This window comes from Lissotriton vulgaris, unplaced genomic scaffold, assembly GCF_964263255.1.
Source record: "Lissotriton vulgaris unplaced genomic scaffold, aLisVul1.2 SCAFFOLD_1939, whole genome shotgun sequence".
NCBI lineage: Eukaryota > Metazoa > Chordata > Amphibia > Caudata > Salamandridae > Lissotriton > Lissotriton vulgaris.
The window spans coordinates 75,394-96,766 of NW_028243668.1; the positions used below are offsets into that span (position 1 = coordinate 75,394).

The window sequence follows — 21,373 nt, forward strand, 5'->3', positions numbered from 1 at the left end:
GTAGCCAACAAAAAGCTGGTCATCCAACCCGAACTGTTGTGTGCGATTCAGGTAAAAAGAGTGCCCGTTTTGGGTCCAGACGGTGGAGCCGCTCTTCCACTGCGGAGGCAGAAAGAAGTTAGGCAAAGTGATTGTCAACACGATGTGAAAGGCAGTGACAACCTTTGGCAGAAAGGATGGACGTGTCCTGAGCACAACCTTGTCCAGATGGACAGACAGAAAAAGAGGTTTGCAAGAAAGTCTGAGCTCACTCACTCACTCTCCTAACAAGGCAGCCAGGAAAGCAGTCTTCAGAGTGAACAGACAAAGAGGATAGTTGTGAAGAGGCTCAAAAGGAGCGCACATCAATTATGTGAGAACCAAGTTTAAGTCCCGCTGTGGCATTACGAAGAGAATAGGAGAGAAAAGATGAGTAATGCCTTGAAGGAATCTATTAACAACAGGGGACTTGATAAGAGAGGGCTGATCAGGGAGCCTGAGAAAAACCGAAATAGCAGAAAGGTAGACCTTGATAATACCGAAAGCAGAGCCCTGCTGGGCCTAAGAAAGAAGGAACAGTAGGACCTCAGAAAGAGGGGCAGAAAGGGGATACACAGCCTTTGCTGTGTACCATGCCACAAACGTTTCCCATCTGCAGGTGTATACCAACTTAGTGGAAGGACGCCTGGCTGCCAGAATGACATCACAAACTTCAGGAGGCAAGTTGAAAGGAATCAACTGCTGCCGCTCAATCTCCACGCAAAGAGGTGGAGACTTGACAGGTACGAGTGGAGGACTGCCCCCTTCTGCTGCGACAGAAGATCCTCCAGAAGAGGCGGTCAGATCAGGGGATCGATGGTCAAACTGAGTAGCTCGGGATACCAAACTCTTCGAGCCCAGTCTGGAGCCCCAAGACTGACTTGGACCCAGTCTCGCCGGACCTTTTCAGCACTCTGAGCAGAAGTGGTATAGGCGGACAGGCGTACAAAAGACCGGAACTCCATTTACGACGAAAAGCGTTGTCTAGCGAGTGCCGCCTTGGAAATTGCAATGCGCAGAACTGCTCACATTGCACGTTCTCTTCGGTGGCGAATAGATCTAACCAAGGCTCTCTCCACTGTTGAAAGAGACCTTGCGCCACGTCAGAGTGAAGACGCCATTCGGATCCATCATGCACCTGCAGGTGAGTTCGTCCGCCCAGGCGTTCAGTGAACCTGCCAGGTGTTGAACCACCAGGGAAATGCCCTGATGTTCCAGCCATGTCCAGTGGCGCAGAGCCGTCTAACTTTGGGCCCACGACCCCACCCGCCCGGTTTGTTTCATTACCACATGGCGGTGGTGTGGTCTGTGAACACCTGCACTACACTCCCCACGACATAGAGAAGGAATGCATTCAGTGCAAGTCATATCGCCCGGAGCTCCAGAAGGTTGATACGGAGCCTGGACTCAGCCGGAGACCAGAGGCCTCTGATCTCCGCCTCTCCCATGTGGCCGCCCCATCCCAAAAGGGACACATCCGTCACCACTGTGTGGTCCGGTTGGGGGAAGGGAGATGGATCTGCCATTGACCCAATGCCGGTTCATGAGACACCACTGCAGTTGTTGTGAAGTGCCCTCTGAGATCTGGACATAATCGGACAGATTCCCCTGATGCTAATCCCACTGGAACTTCAGGTCCCACTGCAGAGCCTGCATATGCCACCTGGCATGATTGACCAGCAGGATGCAGGAGGCCATGAGGCCCAGCAGCCTAAGGGTCATCCTGACCGAAACCCAGGATAGAGGCTGAAAGATCGGAATCAGAACCTGAATATCCTGGACTCCAAAGTATGTCTTATCCAGAACCGCTCCGATGAAGGAGCTTCTAAGAGGGAATCAGATGAGATTTCGGCACATTGAGGGAGAATCCCAGCAAATGCAGGAGGTTGGCCGTAGTCTGAAGGTCAGAGACAATTGTCCAGGGCAAGCCCGCCTCCAACAGCCAGTCGTCGACATAGGGGAAGACTAAAACCCCCGATCTGTGCAGATGAGCTGCAACCACCTATATTACTTTAGGTAACACCCGAGGGACGCTGGTAAGGCCAAAGGGTAGCACGGTAAACAAAGTGCTCGTGGCCTACCGTAAACCGCAGGTAATACCGGTGGGTCAGCAAGACGGGAATGTGGAAATATACGCCCTGCAGTTCCAACGCTACCATTCAGTCTCCAGGGTCCAGGGCAGACAAGACCTGAGCCAGAGTCAACATCTTGAATTTCTCCTTCCGAGGGAAGCGATTAGCGTCACTGAGGTCCAAGATAGGATGCAGGCCCTTGTCCTTCTAAGGCACCAGAAAGTAGTGGGAGTAACAACCGGGTCCTATTTCTGGGACAGGAACGCGATCAATGGCCCCCTTGGCCAAGAGGGCCGCGACTTCCTGTCGAAGTGCCAAGTGATCCCCCGACATGCGGTGGCACTGGGGTGGCATGGCTGGAGGGGTAGTCTCGAAGGGGAGGGAGTAGCCCCTTCGGATTATTTGTAAAACCCACCTGTCCGAAGTGATGGTGCGCCAGTGGGGGAGGTGATTGCGAATCCTGCCGCCCACTGGCGTTTGATGGGCCTGAAAAACCGGATTAGGAAGGTTTGGAGACAGTGGGGGTGGAGGTGGACTGACCCGCCCGCTGGCCCCCTGACCCTGGTCGGCCGGTCCCACGTCCGCGCTGAGACTATTGCTGTGCAAGCCTGTGGCTCTGAAGCAAACGTGTCGGGCGCCCCTTCCGTGGCCACGAAAGGAGCAAAAAGCAGAAGGCGGAGGAGGGCCCAGGGAGTTGGCCGTAGCCCGCGAGTCCTTAAAGCGCTCCAAGGCACTATCTGCTTTGTTGGCAAAAAAAGCGAATGCCATCAAAGGGCATGTCCATCAGAGTGTTCTGGATATCCCCAGAAAAAACTGTTGTCCTCGCCAGGGGTGGCGAAGGAGCGCCACTGTAGTGGAAATCGCCCTTCCCAGCGAATCGGCGGCATCAAGGTCACAACTAATAATGAACTTGACTGCATCCCTCCCTTCAGCAATAGCTTGAGAGAGCACTGTCCGGGCCTCTAGTGGTCTTTGGTCTGTTCCACTCCGAGTGGAGGGTACATCTTTGGTCGTATGTTTCGGTGCCGAAGGTGACTTTTCGGAAGTGGAATGGGGTTGGCTCAAGCCCGAGCCAGAAGGCTTCTCCTTAGGTATCATAGCCAGGCCCGAGGGCGGGACGTCAGACATGTTGCCAGTGTCGACCCGAGTCCGAGGGTGTTACCGGAGCATTAGGTTTGTTTTTTGGGAGAGAGGTGTTGGTACTCATGGACCACGGAGTTGGGGTAAAGTGCTTCCTCTTCGACATCGAGTCATCAGCCGCAGAGACGGAGATGTCTTCATCATCACCTTTTTGCTCCGGCTGAACATTGGGATCTGCTCCGAAGATGTCCGGAATCGAGCTGCTTCCGCGAGATATTTCGTGATGTCGAGCCTGACAATCACGGATGGTTTTCTTCGACCTGAAAGATGAACAGGCCTCGCAGTTCTTGTCTTCGTGATACGGGGAGAGGCAGACGTTACAAACCTCGTACAAGTCCGTGTGTGGGAACTTCGCACCACAACCAGGGCATTTTTAGAAAGGAGTCCTTTCCATTGACTGCAAGCACGATCGACGCAGATAAGTCCAATAGCCCGGTCGAAGATCGAAGAGTTTGTTTTTAAAGATGCGCGTAGAAAGGGAAACGCGATCAAGACAATACAGTTGAGTGTAGGAGGATTGCGCGTCGAACGGTGGTTTGAAACTGACACCAAACCTATCCGAACCCGATGGCGGAAAAAATCAACCTGGAGATGAAGTCGATGCCCATGCACACTATCGCCCAAGGAGGAGTCACCTACCTCGTTACTACAAAAGAGTACTTCCAAGACAAAAACAAAGTTGAAAAATCAGAGCCCAACACCAGATGGTGATCTATGCACAAGAATACGATGCATCGAATCAATGGTTTTCAAGGATTTATGTGAGAGGACTTCCTATTTTATAATGATGGATGGCATAGATCGTCGTCTCATCACCGAAGTAAGCACAGAATGACCAAAGAATTAGCTCACAATTTATACATAAATAATTGTACACTGGGGATCTCAAACTGAGTTATCAAAAATCACAAACCCACAGTATGCATTTAATAATCGGGCACTTTGCAGTGCCCCTGCTTTGCTAGCCAAAGGACGATTTTGTGCATCTTAACTAAGAGGCAAAGAGTAGAATAAAGTTAAAAAAAATTGAAGACACCTTTCCCTTTCTGGTACACGCTGGCTGTGTTCCTGCACATATGCTGTTTATAGTCTTTATGGCCACATCTGCAGTTTGTAGGAGAGTAGGGTCTGCAATCCTATGATCACCCCAGATTTTTGCTTTTTGCTTCACTGGTTTACGACTTTCCCTGGCTGTGGGCCTGCTAATCAGACCCACAGCCTAGCTGTTCTCTCTCTAAATTGACATGTGTACCTTAGGTGCATTTACCAATTGGTACTGGGCCACCTTATCAGTCCCTGTACCCAGGGCATAGGTGTACCCAGGGCCTACCAGGGGCTGCAGCATGTATTATGCCACCCCTGGCTGGCCATCTAAATCTGACACAACTGGCTGCACGACAGCTGGGGCAAGGTGATGTAAACACCCTTTGCTTTAGATTTAGTATTCCTATATCTAACCCTAAAATGGACACATGTATTCCTATCAGTCACTCCTATGGCAGGCCTTAACAATCCTGAAAGCAGAGTGCTTGGAATTATGTGAGCTAGTGCTCTGGCATGAGTTGAGCCCGTCTGCAGCTTGCGGAACCAAGTCCTAATAGCTGTTCTATGATAACGCGTACCATATACTCTTAAGTGCATTATAATCCTCGCGGTTATTTGCTATCTTTGGTATCGCTTTATCAAAATATGTCGAGTAAGGTGTCATACGAATTGGAATACTAACCCCACGCCAATTCTGGCGACGGGGTTAGCATTCCACCCTTCTAGAGGGACACGACATGTATGTAACTGTGAACCCCGGTTAAAGTTAACTCGAGCCTCAGCATCACAAAATGGATGCTGCCACCACAGACACAAGTCTGACCTCCTGCTGCTGGGACTCCTTCCAGCGAGGAGAGCTTGGACAAAGGGTTTCCTGTCAGGGGCGGTGCTAGCACCATCCCAGACAGGGTTTTGTGTATCCCAGGTAGGCAGGGCTGAGAAGGAAGGTGACTGCAAGTGGCACCCCGGTGCTCACTATGCATCTGCCGGTTTGAACCAGTTCCAGGGGCACACCAGCCCCTGAGCTGGGGAAAGTCCGGACAAGGGAGAGGGGTGTAATCACCCCCCTCCTGGTCCCACCCATGGGCAGGACCTAGTCGCATGCCAGCCCCTTTCTTTAGTATAAAGGTAGGAGCGGGCCCCCTTCCCAAATTAGATCTTTGAATCCTGAAACTACTTTCCATGAAAGGAACTCTCGACTTCTTCTCAAGATTTCTCCCTTGTGACTAAGGAGTAGTCACCCTGCACCAGCAGGCACCAACTAAGTATCTTGCGGTTTGCTGCACGTCCTTCCTCCGGAACCAGACCGACCAGCACGACGAGACCGGGACTCCCTGCCATCTCTGACCTCTACAGCACAGCTGAGAACCGTGGGTGCGACGAGACCAGAGGAACCGGCTATCATCAGAACCTGCACGACACTGATCCAGCACGACCGCCGAGGGACCCTGGAGTGGGTGGACTGGGGTAAGAAGCCCCAACCCCAAGCAGCACGAGCACCGAAGCCCAGCCCCCCAGCATCCACCAGATCTGCTTGGGGCCCTTTTGCTTCTGTGTTGCTTGCCACGTTGTCCGGTCACTCGCCCGTTGGCTAGTGACCCTCCAGACGACGTCCTACGTTTGTTTCACCGCTGGTCTAGCTCCTCTAAACTGGCCCTTGTCTCCTCTTGAAGGGGAACTTCCTCGGACCCTCCTGGTCCACTCCAGACGCCATTTTGTGTCGCCACGTGGGCTTGCCTTAGCCAAGGCTTGTTGCCTCCTTCAACGGATCCAGCATCGCCAGCAGCAGACATCCGACGTGGGACAGCTCGCAGACCTCCAGCCTGGTCGACATCAGCGCCCTGGTCTGTGCCGCAGCAGAATTCAGTGTCACTTCTTCACCTGGCTGAGTGACCTCGTCCGGTGCCATCCTGGTGCCCACCTAATCACTGACTAGTGATTCAGAACTTGGTCCCCTCTGCTTACAGGTATCCTTCTTCACTGATCCATCCTTGGATCAGCCCGGGACATCTTCGCTGGCCGCCTGCCAGCAACTTTCACTTCAGGCTCCTGGTTCTTCAACGAGGATTCCCGACGTCACTTGAACCCTATGCAGCCGCAGCCCCTGGGCTAGGTAAACCGAGTACCACGGTGCTCCAGCGTAGGACCACTCTCTAAGTGCCTAGATCCACTTTCGTTTTTGACCTACCTAGTCGGGTTCGCCTGATAACACTAACTTTGCGTTTGCTAGTATCCATAGACTTTGTCCCGCATTGCGCGTAAGAGTTCCCACTCTGCACACGGCGCTCCTGGGCCTCCTGCTTCTAATCTAAGGGTTCAGTATTGTAGGCCTAGCGATTCTAAAGTCCCTGAGAACTGTTACTTACCTGCTAGTAATTCGCATTCCACTTCCATAGTATATGGTTTTTCGTGCCCCTCGGGCATTTGTGTAAATTGTGCAACTTTCAGTATTTCTTCAAGAGTTTTGTATTGTGCTTAGCACCCTGTCCTCATAAAGAGTCCAGGGTTGTTGTGTTATAAATACATATCCTTTTATTTTCATAACAACTTGTGTGGTGTCCTTTCACTTGGTGTTCAAGGGGTATATGTGATGGTATAACAGCTGGCTTAACACGCCCTCTAGAGTTTAGCCTAAAGACTGCTCTTGTCCATGCTACTAGGATAACTGGTCTATAAGGTTGACTTACAACCAATCATCAATAAGGGTCGTTTGGACTGATACATAGTGATCACTAGAATAGTGAGCACTGCATATCAGGCCAACTTCTCACACAGTTATTTTAACTACACAACTGTACATTAGCTAGCACTGTTTAACCATACATTGTTGTGGCTCTTCCCATGGATGCTAATAACACCACTGGCCTAGACCCTGTCCCAGTCCTGATGAAGAGTCACTAGTACAGGGTCGAAAATATTGACTTCACACCATTTGCGGAATGAACTTGACTCTCCCCACTCAATTACTGTGGGCCTTTTCTCTGTTACAGCACTGTTTCTACAGCTCCTATGCCTCAAACACATATTTGCCCAGTCTGGTATGGGGCAATGTAGCATCTTCATATTCCTCTGTTTGCACTTGTATTTTTTTACAAGTGGTATCAGTAAAAAAGCATAGGCAAATTCCACTGGCCAATCTATCGATAGGGCGTTCGTTACCTTGGGATAGTTGGTGTGGATCCCTGGACGCAAAGTCTTGGCATTTTGTGTCTGTGTGTATCTGTGGCATTCCCATTCTTGGATGATTGTTTTTGTAACACTCTGATCTAATACCATCTTATGCGAGATGTCTTCCTGCCTGCCTAAACTTTCTGCCTCTCAGTTATGCTGGCCTATCAGGTGCATAGCTAACAGTGTTCTAGTCTTTTTGGTTGGCCATTTTCATATGTCCTGTGCCAGTTTAGAATAACACATATGACCTGCCCCTTAAGGTCAAATATTGTATATTTGGAACTGTAAAAGTCTACCCATGATGTACTTGTGAAAGGGCTTTGAAGCAAGGCAGACTGTCTTGAGCTCCAACACATTTATGTGCTTCACTGGACTCGACTGGCCTCTGAATTTTAGGCTTTCCATTTGTGCACTACATCCTGTTTGGGATTCATTCCTTGGTGAGGGTCACTGATAGAAATGGTTCTCTTAATGACCCTCTGATATTGTCTACTGTCCAATGCATATGCTTCGGTAACATCTTTTTAACAACCTCTAGATCCTCCCAATCTCAAATCATTTATGATCATTAACTTGCAGCCATTCTTGGAAGGGTCTCATATGGACTCTGTCATATGGGGCTAGAGGAATGCATGAAGCCATTATACATAGCAATTTCATCAATGCTCTCACGGTACAATCGTGTCCCTTCTGTAAGCAAGCCTGCTCTGTAAATGCCAGAATTCTTTTGGATAAGGATGTTTTTGCTGGTCCCATGAAACCTATTTCTTTCACAGAAGGCAAGATAATTTCTCCAAGTCCACAGAGAAGAAAAGTCCGTGCATCATCTCAATCACTCTTTGTAGTCTGTTCTTTGGCTTTGATCTCATGAGCTCGCCCTTATCAGCTAGTCATTTACGTATCCCTGCCTTTCCAGGTGAGCTGCCACCATTGCAAGGCATTTTGTATACAATATTTGTGTTGATTTTATCTCAAGAGGTAAAACTTTGAAATGGTAATGTGAAATTAGGACAAAGTGGATTTATTTCTTGTGCTTATGGTTTGTCAGAAAATGGAAAGAAGCATCTTTAAGGCCTACAGTCACCGCAAAGTCCCATTCTATTAGCAGTGGGATGACTTCTTGCAGTGTGGGCGGCATTAACCTTTGGGCACTTGATGAACTTTTTCAGGAATCTCAGGTCTGTGATGGGTCTCAGTGTCAAGTCTAGTTTGGAAATGGGGAAGTATATAGAATACACTCACTAGTTCTGTTCTTCTTTTTTGCACCTCTTTTAGCACCCCCTACCACACTTGGTGGTATATTTTCTACCTCTACGTAATAACCATACTTTTTATATTGAACAACTATTTGTCAAAGGGAATTTATATCCATTTCCAGGGAAACCTTGCACCCTTGTCCTCTACAGGTGTTTGATAGTATGGGCTTCTTCCCTGCGAGTCACTTGGGGGCTGTGGTAAAGCCTCTAGTGGCCTAGCTCTTTTGCCCGCCTCCCAACAAGTATATTCGTGGTCATTGATAGTGCTATGGTGTAACTGCCCCCCACACAATAACTCCCGGTGAGCTCAGTATTTATTGTGGGGTGTGTTTGATACTCCCTCCTCAGTGGCTATGTGGTAGTAGTAGGGTCTCTCTTAAGGACTCCCTAAATTGTAGGGCAACCATTCCCTTTGCCATGTTATTCGTCATTGGTTGGAGAAATGTGTCCACTGCATCTCTGTATGGAAACAGGCTTTTGCAAGTTTATCCCCAAGTTTTGCCTTCATTTGGACTACTAGGTACAGGTTTAATAGCTCTGAAAGGGCCTGAGCCCTGCTAAACATGCGTTCTGACCCTTAAAATGATGCATGTTTAAATGGCTGGTCCTCAATTGGCATAGCCAACTTACTTTTAAGTCTAGAGTATATGGTACCAGGGGTACCCAGAGCCCGTTAGAGTGTTCTCCAGGGACTGCAACACTGTTATGCCACACCGTGGGTGGACATGGTAAACTATGGCTCCCAGTCAGCCACTGCAAAATTGAAGGTCATTTTTAAACTGCTAACTCGACTTTGCCATTTAAGGTAATAGCAAAGCCCAAACTTCCCTTTTTAATATATGCAAGCCACACCCTAAGGTAGGCTTAATTAACCCTCAGGCAGGGTACTGCATGTTAAAAAGTAGAACAAGTACTTTTACATGTCCCAGCAGAAATAAAACTTAAATTGTCACTTTTACTCTGGATGGGATAGTATTCCCATTGGCAAGTACAGAGTTACAGGTTGACACCTCAGCCCTGCTAACTACTGAATAGGGCTACTGAAGTTGGTACTGTAAGGTATCAAATAAGATCGCTGGTGGGCAGAGTGCAACTTTAGATGTTGCTACTTTAGTTGCCTAAGGCTTACGGTGCCCGTTTACTGTTGTACTTAGGTCTGTCCTGCAGATAGCTTTCTGCACTCTTGGGGAGACGTGCTAATGACTCTCAGGAAATATAACAAAAGAGGCCTTCCACTGGAGGAGGCGTTACCCCTCCCCATGCACGTAGCTACATAGGTGTTAGCCCAAATGGCGAGCTTCACAGGTGAAGCCACTTTTGAAAGGCAATGGGGACACTTGGGAGAGGGACTGCCCTATTATTTGGGTAGGCAGGCTAGCACTAGGGACACAGAAAGGGAAGCCTGTTTTCTGGGGGCGTGTAGCCGCCATGGTAGCCACACCTCAGGTTTGGGCTAAGGAGCTCTAAACGTCAGGAGAGAGGGGTATTGCCATGTTGAAGTTGGTAGAATGGTGCATCCTGGGATGCCCAGATGCCGCTCTACGCAGGAAGTGGTCATCAGGAGGGAGGGAACCTGGTATCCATTTGGCTACTGACCGCCTCCTGCCCTGCAACCATTTTCTTAGCATAAGTAGGGCACTCGTGACACCCAGAACTCAGATCTCAACTGGACTGGAAGGATGACGTAGGAAGAACTGCCCTGCTGCACCATAGAACTGGTAAAGAGAGGCTTTACAGTCGTGAACTATACCTGGTGGCTACCATGCTAGGTGCCTGCCATGTCCTGCTCAAGGAGAAGTCATCTCCAGAGCACAGTCAAACCCAAAGGCTCGATAGGCCAGCTGACTGGTTTCCTGTTTGTAATACAGGGACTCAGCAGGTGAAGAAGCCTGCTGGGGCAAGTTGGTAGCTTACAGTCTTCAACCCGTTGCCAACCGCTGTTTAAGCAGCACCAAGGACCAGGGCCAGACGCACAAAGTTGCTCCAGAGTTCTCCGAACCCAGGAGTTTCATTGGAGTGCAAATGGGACCTCTAGGAGACGAGCAATCAAATCAGCAAGGATTAGAATGTGACCATGATACTGGGAGACTAGTAGTCCAGTGGCGACTGGACTTCTGCAAGCAAAGACAGGACTTCGAAGAACATTGGCCCTGTAATCCAGATCACCTCACCCCCTTCGAAGAATAAAGAGTAGTCACAGCAAGATGCCCATCGACTGCATTGCATCCACAGCATCCTTCATTCCTTACATCAGGACCACTTCTATAGGAAAGCCCTGCAAAGGATAAAAGTGCCTGTAACTGGTTGAAGACTACCAAGGTAACTGTGTTTCTGAGGACCTTGCTGGTCCCCCTCACTAGTTCCCTTGTGTTGAGTGGATTCCCTAAAGTGACCGCAATTACACTTGCCGAAACCTTTTAGTGAAGAAATGTGTGCTTCAAATTTCTTGGATTTGCCAATGCTTGCTTGCAGTAGTGAAATGCTTTGAATTACAATACCCCGTAAATGCAATATCCCGGAAACACTCCGGAGGATCTTTTTTGTGGTGATGTCTAAAAATAGGTACAAATAAAGTCTATTTTTATAAATTGATGTCGGATTTCTTTAATGTCGTATCTATTTCTTTTTCAATTGTTTTGGTGTGGCATAAATAAATTTTTTCTTTGTGCAAGCGTTGCCTGCTCAGAGCGACATCGACTGCTACCTAGGGTTGAGCTGAAGGTTTGTCAAACGAAACCTAAGGGTCCTAAAGGACTTGGCAAGTGTATTGCAAAGTAAGGTCGCAAAACTATACCTTATAATACATACAATTTCCTCAAACTCAAAACAAACTCTCCTTGTAAAAAGATTGTTTATGATAGTGGTTTGGATTGTTTAGTTGAAGCCAATACTTTGTCAGGCATGTCTCCTTAAGAAGGTGCCTATGTACATCTGCCTGCTGTTTGTGCCTGTGACATCTAGAGCAGACTTAAGGAAAGTGTGTTATTCCCTTTGCTAAAAGAGATATTGCTTTAGCTCTTCTCCCATAGCTGGTGTCCATTTAGGAGAGCACTGGACGGAGTTATGCACCACTGTGCGGCTGCTGACCGTTATGTTTTCTTCCTACCATTCCAGTTTGTTTACTCTGGCTGGTGGTGGGTGTGGTGGTGGGCCTGTAGAAGCTGGAGCACTTGTTCTTTTTCTTGTTTGTGATATAGTCTGCACATGCACTGCTTTTAATACATACAGGATTTTGGGCAAAGGGTTCATATGTTTTCTCTACTCAGTGTTACTGCCTTCGAGGAAATTGGTTCCCTTTAATGCTTCCTTATCTTAGTCAAAAATGCTTGGTAGCGTGCACAGCAGTTCTGACCCCTGGTAAAAGCCAGACATTACCTATATAATCAGGGAGCAACATTTTTTCGTGATTAATACCAAGGTCAAATTGTAGCTGGTATGACATTTGCATGCATGATCGCTAATGCCGAAAGGCAAAACACTGCACATTGAAGATAATTCAAGACTACAGGGAGGAACAATACACAACAAGTGAATCTAGAAGAGTTTCATACTGCAAAAAAGGGTATTATCTATCCTGTAGAAGAGCTGAGATTTGAGAGAGAAAAGAACTATGTTGAATGGGCATTGTTATGGTGCAGTAGGAAAGTATATCACACTTAGGCCTGGCCTTCCTTTTACTCCTTAATGTGAATGATCACAAACAAGTAATTAAAAAGATCAAATACTATACCACCACTTACATAAAATAGCCATGTTGCTATGCGATTTCCAGTTCCCAGCTCTTTAAATGCATCAGGTTCATCTTTCTGTTAAGGATCAACAAACGAAATTATTAGTTGCCTTCCACCTACCAAGACAAGTATTACAGAAAAATGAAATCTTTCTTTGTTTGCATGTGGACTATTCTTTAATACTGCGGTGCAGAAATGTCTCTTTGGGGAGGGCCTTTTTTAATTACACTGCCAAGACATGTAAGTGGCCCCATCTTTAGTTATTGTAGTTTTTCAAGACATTACATTCACTTTAGTGTATGTAAAGAAAGAAGAGATCAGCAGCAGTCTCCTGAGGATAAAGTTTGCTTCTTAAAGAACAAGTTACTTACTTCAAATAATGCTCATTCTAGTGCATACTCTAACCAACCGCAAATTATTCCACTTGAAAATAACCGGATTTTACAGTGAGCATATCTCTAAAGTGGGAATTTTTCAGATAGAGAAAAAAAAAGTCAATTTCACAGAATGTGGGGGGAGTGCAGGGGGTTGGTGAGGAATCTACGGTTAGATTGGTATCATTCTTTCTGGATGATACTCAAAGGGAAGTAACTTCTGATGAATACTTGCAACTGCAGATTGCTCACCTTGTGAATGGATACCAAAGCAGTAACTCCCAATGCGGTGGCGCGTGGAATGGCTCAGACCAAAAAGTCCTGCAGGACATGAAAGGCAAAATATCCCTTCAACGAACCTGGCTACAAAGGCAGTAGTTCTTTTTGAACATGTGAACTGACGTCCATGTTGCAGTCTGACAGATGTCAAAGACAGGTAGCCCACATACCAACATAGTGGTTGCAACCTTAGCCCTAGAGGAATAAGCCTTCCTTGCCAGTGGATAGCAGAATTTGATGCAGAGGACTATCCACCTTGAAATCGTTCTTTTCTGCACTGCCATACTATTCTTTGCTTCTTGAAACCCAAATTAACCCCTTTGCGTGCTCATGACGGCTCCACGCCGCCATGAGTCACGTTAGGCGTGTGCTCATGACGGTGTGGAGTCGTCATGCCGCTGCCACTCCGCACGCGCGGCACTAATTCCCCGCTTGTGCGGGTGAATTGAGTGGGCGGGGTCATGATTGCACCATGCAGTCATGAGCACACGCTGCCTGTGACTCATGACGGCGTGGAGCAGTCATGAGCACCGAAGCACCAAGCCCACCCCGCCCCCCCCCCCTCCCCGCGCCGTGGCAGAATTCGCAGCGCAGGGGTTAAAGCTGATTGTTTACCTAGTGATCCTTGATGCAATGTAAAAGTTCAAAGATCTTTCGAGATCCAAACAATAGTGTCCCCCTTTCAAATGATTAGGTGAAGCAAAGAATGCCAGAAGGGTGACGGACTGCCAGACATAGAAATGAGTCATAATCTTGGGCAGAAATGCCACCTCAGTCTGTAGCACCAATCTGTCTGCAAAAAAAGGTGGTATATGGTTGTTGGACAAAAAGCTTTTGCAGTTCACTCATGCAAGGAGCTGACGTTATCACTATGAGAAACATTGTTTTCAAAGTCAAAAGATGCACAGGACAGCTGTGCATTGGTTCAAATGGGGCACACATCAAGTATGTGAGAACCAGTTATAGTCTCTCAGTGGTATCCAGAGGGATTGGGTGGACACATGCGGACTACCCTTTCAGAAAATTCATCACAGGATGTGATTTAAATAACAGTGGTTGATTTGGTAAACCTATAACGGCCAACAAACATCCTTTACCATTGGCCACAGAATGTTCTTTCAGGACTAAAAATAGCACAAACCAACATCTGACAATTGGGCTTACAATGGTTCTATCAGACTAGAAGTACACCAAGCCACAATTTTTTCTCAGCGTCTAGATTAGATGGTTTTTGTGGATGAACGCCTGTTAGGCAGTTACACTTCCACTACCTAAAAAGAGAGCGTTTCAGAGCAGTCAGCTATCACCGCTCAATCTCTTATGCATAGGGGTGTGGACTGCACAGACCTGGGTAAAGGACTCTGCCCTACTGCTGTGGCAAAAGATCCTCCTAAAGTGGGATCCTGATTAGGGGGGGATAGATGCCCATGCCCAGATGTTCCCAATACCACACTCTCCTGGCCGAATCCAGAGCGAAGAGACAATTTTGGTCCAGTTGTTACTTCTTCAGAACTCTGGGCAGGAGAGGTAGAGATAAAAAGGTTTCCCGTAACCCCAGAGCTCCACTCAAAAGGGAAAGCATCTCAGAGGGAGAGTCATCGTGGGAACTCGCCTGGAGATACATTGTTGTGCTACCTCAGAGTACAACTGCCATGTGTGATCCACTAGCCAATGCCGACTGATTTCATTCACCCTGGCCATTTAAAGATGCTGTTAGTTTACAGACTACCAGGAATATTCCCTGGCAACTAAGCCAGTTCCAGAGGTGCAGAGCCTCTTGGCAAAGCACCCTACTCCGCCATGCTTTTTACAGTACTATATGGCAGTGTGTTGTTCATGAGAATCTGAACCAGCCACCTCTTAAAGGACGGGAGGATGAACTTTTGTGCCAAGCAAATCACCCGCAGTTCCAACAGGTTGATGTGGAGCCAGGTCTCCGCCACAGACCAGTGTCCTCTGATCTCCACCTCCCTCAGTTGACCTCCCTAACCCTGCAATGATGCATACATCATGAGCATCACCTCTGGGTGGGATAAAGAGAGTTCTGCCGCTGATCAAACTGTAGTCAAGCAGCCACCACTGCAGATCTTTTGCCGACTTCCTCCAAAACCTGGATGGTTCTAAGCCACTGAGACCTCAGATCTAACAGCAGAGTCTGCATGTGCAATCTGCCATAATCCACAACTAGCATCCAGGAGCCCATGAGGTCAAGAAGCCTCAGAGCAGCTATCATTAAGACTCAGGACAGCAGTTAAAACATTAGGATCAAAGCCTGAAGGTGTCATGGATCCCAGCCCTGACGTTCATGAGAAGCTATTTATTATATAAAAAACAAAGTGCAAGTGCTGAAAGTGTGCGGTGTGAATGGACAAAGAAGGGTTTTAACTTTCTTTTCTTACCGAGGGGCAGGATGAAAAGAATGGACTGCATATACAGCAGGCTGTCTCATCATTCGACTTCCGACGTTACGCAGAGGCACGGCAGGTTGGGTTTTCACTTCCGGGTCAAGTATTTGAACCCGGATTGGAGAGTCTGACCTTGCTTCGTGTTGCGTCCTTGATGCCGGAAGCCACTTATCCAGGAGCAGTTAAGGAGCTCTTCCATAGAAACGTTTTGACTGAACGAAATTGTTACAGTGAAAGCAGGACGGCCTTATTGCCAAATCCGTGCCTAAGTTCCAACTTCATTGTTTTCTCCAAAGAGTTCAGCAACTATGGACATGTAAGGCAACCACTGACATAAAAGTACATGTGCGCTGCATGGCTTATTGAAAACAAAGACTTGGATTGATTTCCAAAACAAAACTAAGCACAACGGAGAATTGCATTTGTGTCTCCGCGCTGGAGCGCACTTAGGCAATTTTCTGTTCTTCAGCGATGGAGCGAACTTTGAGCATTATTTATCACGTGCTGGAGCGCTTACTGGGCATTTTCTGTACTTTTGCGCTGGAGCGCACTTTGGTCATTGTTCAACACAAGCTGGAGCGCTGACCGAATATTTATCTATTTGCGCTGGAACGCTTACTAGTTATTTCATTTAGTTCCTTATGTCACCAGTTCTGGGAGTTCCTTGCATCCCTAGTGTTGAGGAAACCACTCAGTGAGGTCAACAAAGTTGATGGGAGACCTTCCTTGACCCCATCTCGCGCAACAAGGTTCATAGCCATGTCAAACTATTCTATCATTGTGTATGGTTAAATACTAAATAGTATTTCCTGGTGATCCTTTTCTCTATTTTTTAGCGCACGTACGCAGAGGGTCCAGCCTGCTTTTTCCTCACTACTTCATACAAAGGATACCTAATTTATGATTACTGCACCAACATCAGGTAGTTAGCAGTAACTTGGGCGGGTAGGGATATTCTGTTGATATGGATATCCTTGGTCACTGATATTATTCCTTTTACCCTCTAGGTTATCGCCCCCCACATCACAACAGACATTTACTTTCTTCTGACATTACAGGACCTTTTACCCTGCCTTTCAATCTTCCTTCTCATCAAGGTATATATATATATATATATATATATATATATATATATATATATATATATAATGAGTAGGAGAGGTTCCTACATATCGTGTCTGCAAGGTTTCACCGCATGCTCAAGGTAAGGGCTGCGGTGGTCTAACAGAATGTCCTGGACTCATTGAGCTGAAATAAGCATCCAGGACAACTCCAATAAAAGGAGAGCCTCTGTGGAGGTGTCCGATTTGGAGGATGTGAAGAGGTATGCCATCGTCTACTGGTGCTCTGCGACTGTTTGACGCAAACCTACCTTTAGCAGCCAGCCACAGAGGTATGGGGAAACTGGCAATCCCAAAATTTGAAGATGTGCTATGATCACTGCCATCACTAACATGAGCACTTAAGGGATCTGGTGAGTCAAAAAGGAAGTGCAAAAATGTAACTCATAGCCTACATTATACCGCAGGATGCCTGTGGGATTGCAGATTGGGGATATGAAAATAGGTGGTCTACAAATCTAATTCCACCATCCGGTTGCCTGGATGCAGAGCACATAGAACTATGGCCATCTCGTACATCTTAAATTACATCTTGCAAAAGAAGTTGAGCGTTCAAAGATATAATATAGGACATAGGGGTCCATCCTTCAGCACCTGGAAATAATGGTAATCTCATTTAGTTCCTATTCCTGAAGCTGGGACCCTCTATATGGCTCCTTTAGCTTAAAGATACTGAACTTACTGCTGAAGGGTGGACATGTGGTCTCCTGAAAGATGGTCTTTGATTGGTAGAAAACATAGCAGAAAGTAGAGGTGGATCTTTGTCAAACAATCAGGGGCACCTACTGATTGGATGTGATGTTCTGCAACCCACTTGAGATCGTGTTGTCTATAGACTCCAACACAGTGGCCATGTGCCAAAGGGGCAATTACAGGTGGATGCCTGGGGTGATAGGAGTTTGAAAAGTCCTCTGTAAGGAGGACTTGGATTCGGTCTGCTTGATTCCAGATCTTGAATGGACTAGTGGCCAGCTATTGTGGTGGGGAGCCTCAACGTGGTCAGTGTTGGAAACTGATACAGAAGCCTTAAAATGGGCTACAGTGTAGGGATACTCCCACATGGGTGCAGACCTGTTTAAAGAGTGTGCTTTTGCCAATACTGACCTTAAAGTGCTACTGCACTAAGTCTGCTCTGTCGTCAAACAGATGACTCCAATCGAATGGCATGATCATAAGAGATGCCTGGACATCACCTGAAAAAACCTGTGGATCGCATCCAGGCATGGTGCAGAGTCACCGCGCTGGTACCAATAGCCAGCCATGGCCAACTTCATCACATCCTGCCCATCTTGGGTAATTTGTGTCAGATTAGTTCTATATTCTTTGTGACAGTCAGCACATTCTTGCTCATCATGCCCCACTATGCATGTGAGTAGACTAAGGCATCCATACGTTTTGACTCCCTATATGGTGGTGTAGAGGGGGATGAATATGGGTTAACTTCGCTGGTGGACACTTGGACCACTAAGCTTTTCAGCATAGGATGTTGATTCCGGAAAGACTGTGTATTTGGGGCAATGATTAGAGTAGTGTTCGAGTCTGAAAGGGGCTGTGTTGTCAATTGAGGCAAATTTGGGGGAGGATGTAACTTTGGCAGGAGCTGTGTCAGATTTGGATGAGTGTCCGATAGAACAATGGATTCCTCCTGCGGTACTGGGGCTGGCATCAATATACTGTAGGCCAGCATGGATTGTGGCGCCAAAGTCAGAGCTGGGACAACATCTGCCGTGTTGAACACTGGGTCGGTGTCGGGGACGAATCCACTGGCGGTAATCTGACTGGAGTCCTCCTTGGATCCATGGGGCCCAAAGGTGGGGGCTCTGGAACTAAGGCCGCATCAGGATGAGTTGGGGGATGTTGGTTCCTCAGGAGGAGTTTGCGAATGAAACTAAGTGGAACTTAGGCGTCCACATGAGAGAGGCAGGAAGCAGGAGAGACCCACTTCAACTTATTATGCTTCTTTTTGGACTTGGACTTGTCTCAAGAACTGGAGTGGGAAGGTGAATGTTCCGGGGAATGGCCTCAGGAGTGGGTTCACACTCAACTTCGAACAAGGAGCGTCCTTTCTCACTTCTGTTTATGTTTAATGGTGTAGAGTTTGGCTCTGTGCTTCTGAATCACCTTTTGATTAAACTTGGAACAATTCCCACAAGACGCGGAGTCATGCGAGGACCAAGACACCAGAGACGTATGATTGTGAGGGTCAGCTACATTTGCTTGTTAAAATGCATACAAGGCTTAAACCCAGCCATTTTAGGGGGTGACATGTCCCTTTCACACTGTAGAAATTTTAACAGAAAAGTTATTCATCAAGACAAAGGAGTGAAGGAACAAGCTCAGGATCCACTTCAGAAGGCATGCAAAGAAAGGAACAGATGTCAGCGCACAGGGGTGGCGATGATACGTAGCTCTGGTGTCATGCCTTGGGCTGGAAGGAATCGATGCAGAGCCACAGGAGGGAATTACTGAGAAAATTCTCTAGATCCTCTCTGGCACCTGGAGGTATTCACAAAGTGAGAAATCGAAAGTTGGAAGTGTCCATCGGAATGTCATTGTTCGTTCCATCCATCCAAAGAACCCAGACAGACAATACCACAAGTAAATAACAATATCATGTAAATGCCAGAATGCTACCTGTGCATTCTAAAGATTATTATATGCAATTGTAATATAAATACAGGATAATACACAAAGTATAAAGAGGTACCACTTTGCAGGATGTACAAGTCACATAGAATAACTGCATCAAAATCATGCTAGATCTTAGTTAAACGGAAGCAAATGGGCTTAAAACACAACCCATATAATTTACTTTTGTTGAATTAACAAAAAGTTTACACAAATCTAGTCTAGTGTCATAAAGGACCATGATCAGTACTAGATACCATCAAGGAAAAAGTTAACTTGAATGGATGAGCAGGTGTTTAGGGAGAAAGGGAAAAACAAATACTCTCTAGGGATCAACAACTTTATTTCTGCTGTGGTTCCACTAAATGACAATTTCCTTTACACAACTCAAGTAACATGCTCATCATACATACATACAACAATGGCAACGTGCCCAATCAACTGGAATAAAACATCAAACTTTTCTCTATTATAGGAGGGAACGTAAGACCTGTGGTTAAACAAACTAGCTCACTAGTGGCTTCAGGAGGAAGAAAGGGGGAGCTCAAATAAAACATATCAAATAAATCTTGTTTCAACAATAACTAATTCTGGAACTGCTAACTTTCAACGGGCAGCTGTAAAGTATGTCTTAAATTGATTTTGAAAACTGGGTAAGAGATATAGAAATAGAAGAAACAGAACTCTCAACCAATCCAATATATCTCAGTAATAGAAATTTCCATGCAAAGGGGAATGGTCACGAAGAGCTACCTCTTTACCAGTAGTTACGATAAAAGCAGCTCGTAAAATAATTCTCAGTGCTCTTTAATGGCTAACAACATGCATAACAGTACTTTTAGAAAGTCTTGAGTAAAGCAATACACTTCAACCTGGTTTCATTTCATGCCTTTTGGTAGCAAAAAGCTATTTTCAGCCAAGACTGGGCACTTTGTAAAAAGAAAATCTCCATGAACTCATTTTAGGTGATGGATGTCAGGAGGGCTGTGAAAAATGCAATTATGCCATGATAAATTAGTGAAATATATAATTTTGCAATTTCATGAAATTTCAAAACTATTTTTTCAGTTATGTTTCTAGGGAAAGGAAAGGAAAATGCCAATAACCCTACAAAAATGTGTTTGTAGCTTGTACTGCTGTAGATCCAGATGCTCTGAATGCACAAGTTACATACCTTCGGTAACGATATTTCTGTAAGAGACATTAGTTAGTGATAGATTCCTTACCTTAGAATTACCCCCAGGTGTCAGACTGGATCCGGAAAGTTTTCTTCAGTAGTACCCCTGCGAGTCAGAAGGTTGCGTTGTGCGGCTCCGCGTCCGTCCTAGGCGTCATGATCGCCGGGATGATGTCGCGACAGCTACTTAGACGTCGCGACAGCTACTTAAATGCTGCCCTCGTGCGCGGACTTCAGTTCTGTACACGACTTTCCGTGCCAGGAACGCAGAACCATGCAAGATACTGACCACTGGTGTATTGAAACTAGGGCCCTGAAAGGGATGACCTTAACCCTAGAAATCAGTTCGCAGAACGGGGAGGATGGGTGGGGCGGTAAGGAATCTATCACTAACTAAGGTCTCTTACAGATATATCGTTATCCAAAGGTAAGTAACTTGTGCATCTGAAAGAGACACATTAGTGATGCATTCCTTACCCTAGAAGAGATACCCCAGCAATACCAACTCCGTGGTGGGTCTGCGAACCAAGATCATACACGAAAGCAACGGAGAAAAGATGTTGTCTCTACGGAATAGGCTGTCAAGGCAATAATGCTTAGTAAAAGTGTGCAGCAAGGCCCACGTGGCTGCCTGACAGATGCCTGGCAGGGGGACACCATTTCCCAATACAGTAGTAGCTGCTGTCGCCCTGGTAGAATGGGCAGGAAGCCCCACCGGCAGTTCCTTTTTAGCCAGAGAATAACAGGCTTTTATACACAAGACTACCCAGGGGGAGATAGTCCTCTTGTGTGTAGCCCGGCCTTTCTTGGCGCCTACTTAGCCAACAAAGAGGTGGTCATCCACCGGGACCTGTTGTGTGCGATTCAGTTAAAATGAGAGCACACCTTTTGGGTCCAGAAAGTGGAGCCTCTCTTCCTCTCTTGAAGCGTGCGACGGTGGAAATAAAGTGGGTAGAG

At 46.8% G+C, this 21,373-nt stretch overlaps 1 protein-coding gene across 4 annotated transcripts in view; it reads right to left on the reverse strand.

Annotated features, from left to right (window-relative positions):
* LOC147668257 (prolyl 4-hydroxylase subunit alpha-1-like) overlaps positions 1 to 21,373 on the reverse strand; it is a 415,422-nt gene that overhangs the window by 61,857 nt on the left and 332,192 nt on the right. For all 4 annotated transcript variants that reach the window (XM_086948664.1, XM_086948663.1, XM_086948662.1 and 1 more), the window contains exon 12: positions 12,442 to 12,507. In XM_086948664.1, the coding sequence (XP_086804790.1) occupies positions 12,442 to 12,507 (66 nt within the window). The remainder of the gene's footprint in view (positions 1 to 12,441; positions 12,508 to 21,373) is intronic.